General features: G+C 46.6%; 1 protein-coding gene across 1 annotated transcript in view; it reads left to right on the forward strand.

Annotated features, from left to right (window-relative positions):
* Positions 1-2500, forward strand: part of LOC310784793 (uncharacterized protein) — a gene marked incomplete at its 5' end in the record, with an annotated part of 29675 nt that overhangs the window by 7928 nt on the left and 19247 nt on the right. Inside the window, 2 exons of the mRNA XM_083645841.1 lie at positions 798-881; positions 2244-2428. Of these exons, the coding sequence (XP_083501967.1) occupies positions 798-881; positions 2244-2428 (269 nt within the window). The remainder of the gene's footprint in view (positions 1-797; positions 882-2243; positions 2429-2500) is intronic.

Here is a 2500-nt window from a genome sequence, read left to right on the forward strand (position 1 = left end):
CTTTGGAGCGCTATTTAGCCCCCTTGCAACCATGGTTGGTAATATTGGATGCCTCAGGTCTTCTAGTTTCATAACAGCAGGACTCTGGCTTTAAAGCTCTGCCTGCTACAAGCTCTGACAGGCAGTAACAGCATGAATAAACATGAATAAACATTACTTTAATAAACATTATTAAAGTGCCACAGTTTGCCAAAAAGCTAATTTTCCTCTGCAGTCTGTGGTCATGTGACTCATCGCTCAGTAACATGACTGAAATGTGATACAAACAAGGCAATGAAAGTAAACATGGAGTTCAGAGAGTTTTAGAGAAAGGAAGACATAACAGCATGCAAACACGCCTACAATGCTAGCTAGCTAGCTTGGTAACTTGTTGTGAAGTCTGTTTTTGTTTTTTACTCAAATACATACAGTAGAACATGCTTGAAATGACACGAAATGACATGGACTTGTTCATGAATACGTTACATTTGAATCAACAGTATTATAGTATTGACAGTTTTTTAACCCAGCACCTGAATTGAATGAGAATAACGCATTGGTAGTCTGTGGCTTGTTTATTGAGGAAGTGTATACGAACCAAAGCAGCGATCTCTTCTCAACAATATCTCCGGTTCTACTACAGCGCCATCTATAGGCTGGATGGTGGCATGTACTAAAAGTGAGGATTTTGAGTCACCTGTGTGCACCTTGTGCAGTGGTTTAAAATAGGGAAATAACCACTGTGTGCGTGTGTTGTGTGTGTGTGTGTGTGTGTGTGTGTGTGTGTGTGTGTGTGTGTGTGTGTGTTGGTTGAGCAGCAGAGGTCCAGTATGAAGACTACGCAGACTCCACTCTGCCTCCGGACTACAGCTACAACGCTACATTCGACTACAGCTTCTACAGTAGGTTACACACGCACACACACGTGCACGCACACACACGTGCATGCACACACACGTGCACGCACACACACGTGCACGCACACGCGCACACACACACACACACACACACACACACACACACGCACACACAGACACACACACACACACACACACACACACACACACACACACACACACACTTTACCGTTTTTTCGCTGTCCAAGCATTCAGCTACTGTATGCGTTGCGTTGACACCAAGGTGAAAAATACACTTCACTCCCATGAATTACTCACTTGAGCAAATTTCTGCGGTGCGAATGATGCGATTTCCGCCTCATTGCCTGTTAGGGTTAGGGTTAGCTGCCTGTTCGCTCGGGTTGAAATGTTTCACATTCAGCCAATTTCAGATTTCTTTAGGTGCAAAAAGCCCAGAGCCCCCAACCCTGTATATGTATGATTAAGTCCATAACGTTACTGCTATCATCTGATGCAACATCAGAGAGGGAGAGAGTTTATTGTAGGCTACAGGGAGACCGCATCAGCCCTGCTGAACATATCTGTATTTGCCTGGCTGTAGGTTGAATCGTTTTATTCAGGCTATGATCTGTGATGTGCTGAGATATCCAAATTGGCAGAGATGATAGCATAAAGCAACAACCCGCGGACTGGATTGAGTGGATCGGAGCTTCGAAAGGAAGAATGTCATTGAGTAACTGCAGTTCACCAATGAGCACAGTTGTGAATAATTCTACGCTTAAAAGCCATGGTTATAATGGTTAAGGCCGCGTATAGCGCCGGCACGAGAATAGCCAGTGCGCCGGTCCACACCCACTAGCCACTAATATGCGCTGCGCCTGCCGCTAAGCGCTAATTTAAGGCCTTTGCAACGATAGAGCCCCATATCTCCACTCCATGTTGTTGTCGAGTTACAGCAGCCTGCTGTAGGCTAGCGTGCTGCAAACTGTGGAATGGAATTTCTGGAGCGGAGGCGTGTCTCAGCCATGTGTAAACAGGGCTCCTTATATTTTCATGACAGGCTAGTTACTTTAGTTTTAATGCACGACAGACAAAATGTTGTTTGTCTCTCTCGTCTCCCGCTCTCCCAGCTTTATGTGCACCTTTTTTGTGGAAAAATGATGAGTCTTTATGCTCATGTTAACGGGGGTAGGCTAGCCAGTAGGGGCCAATGACTACCATTCATTGTGCTAAGCTAACTAGTGGCAGAGGCAGGTCACTATTTTTCTACGACACGTACAGAGAAGAGAAGGGCATCTATCTTCTTGTCTTACTATCGGGAATTTGGCAAATAGGCAAATCTCTCAAAATGTTGTGTTCCTGTAAGTAAAGGATTGTGTGTACTTTCCCCACCTCTGTTGTTACTAGGCAACAGCAGCAGCCTGGGTGACCTGGAGGAGCTCCTGAAGGGCACCGGGGTCGACCTGGAGGATGAGGAAGCTGAGGAAGGGACCGTCACCGCGGCGACCGTCAACGCAGTGACGACCACGCTCACAGCCACAGAGGGAGGGCAGGTCCACATACATAATGCTGCATCACTGCCTGCACCTCTGGTGAGAGACAACATCTGTCGTTCTGTTTTTGGGGCCGGTGTGCATGCACAGCAGGGCCCCTACATTCGACTC

Source organism: Poromitra crassiceps (assembly GCF_964638095.1).
Source record: "Poromitra crassiceps genome assembly, chromosome: 11".
NCBI classification, from domain to species: domain Eukaryota; kingdom Metazoa; phylum Chordata; class Actinopteri; order Beryciformes; family Melamphaidae; genus Poromitra; species Poromitra crassiceps.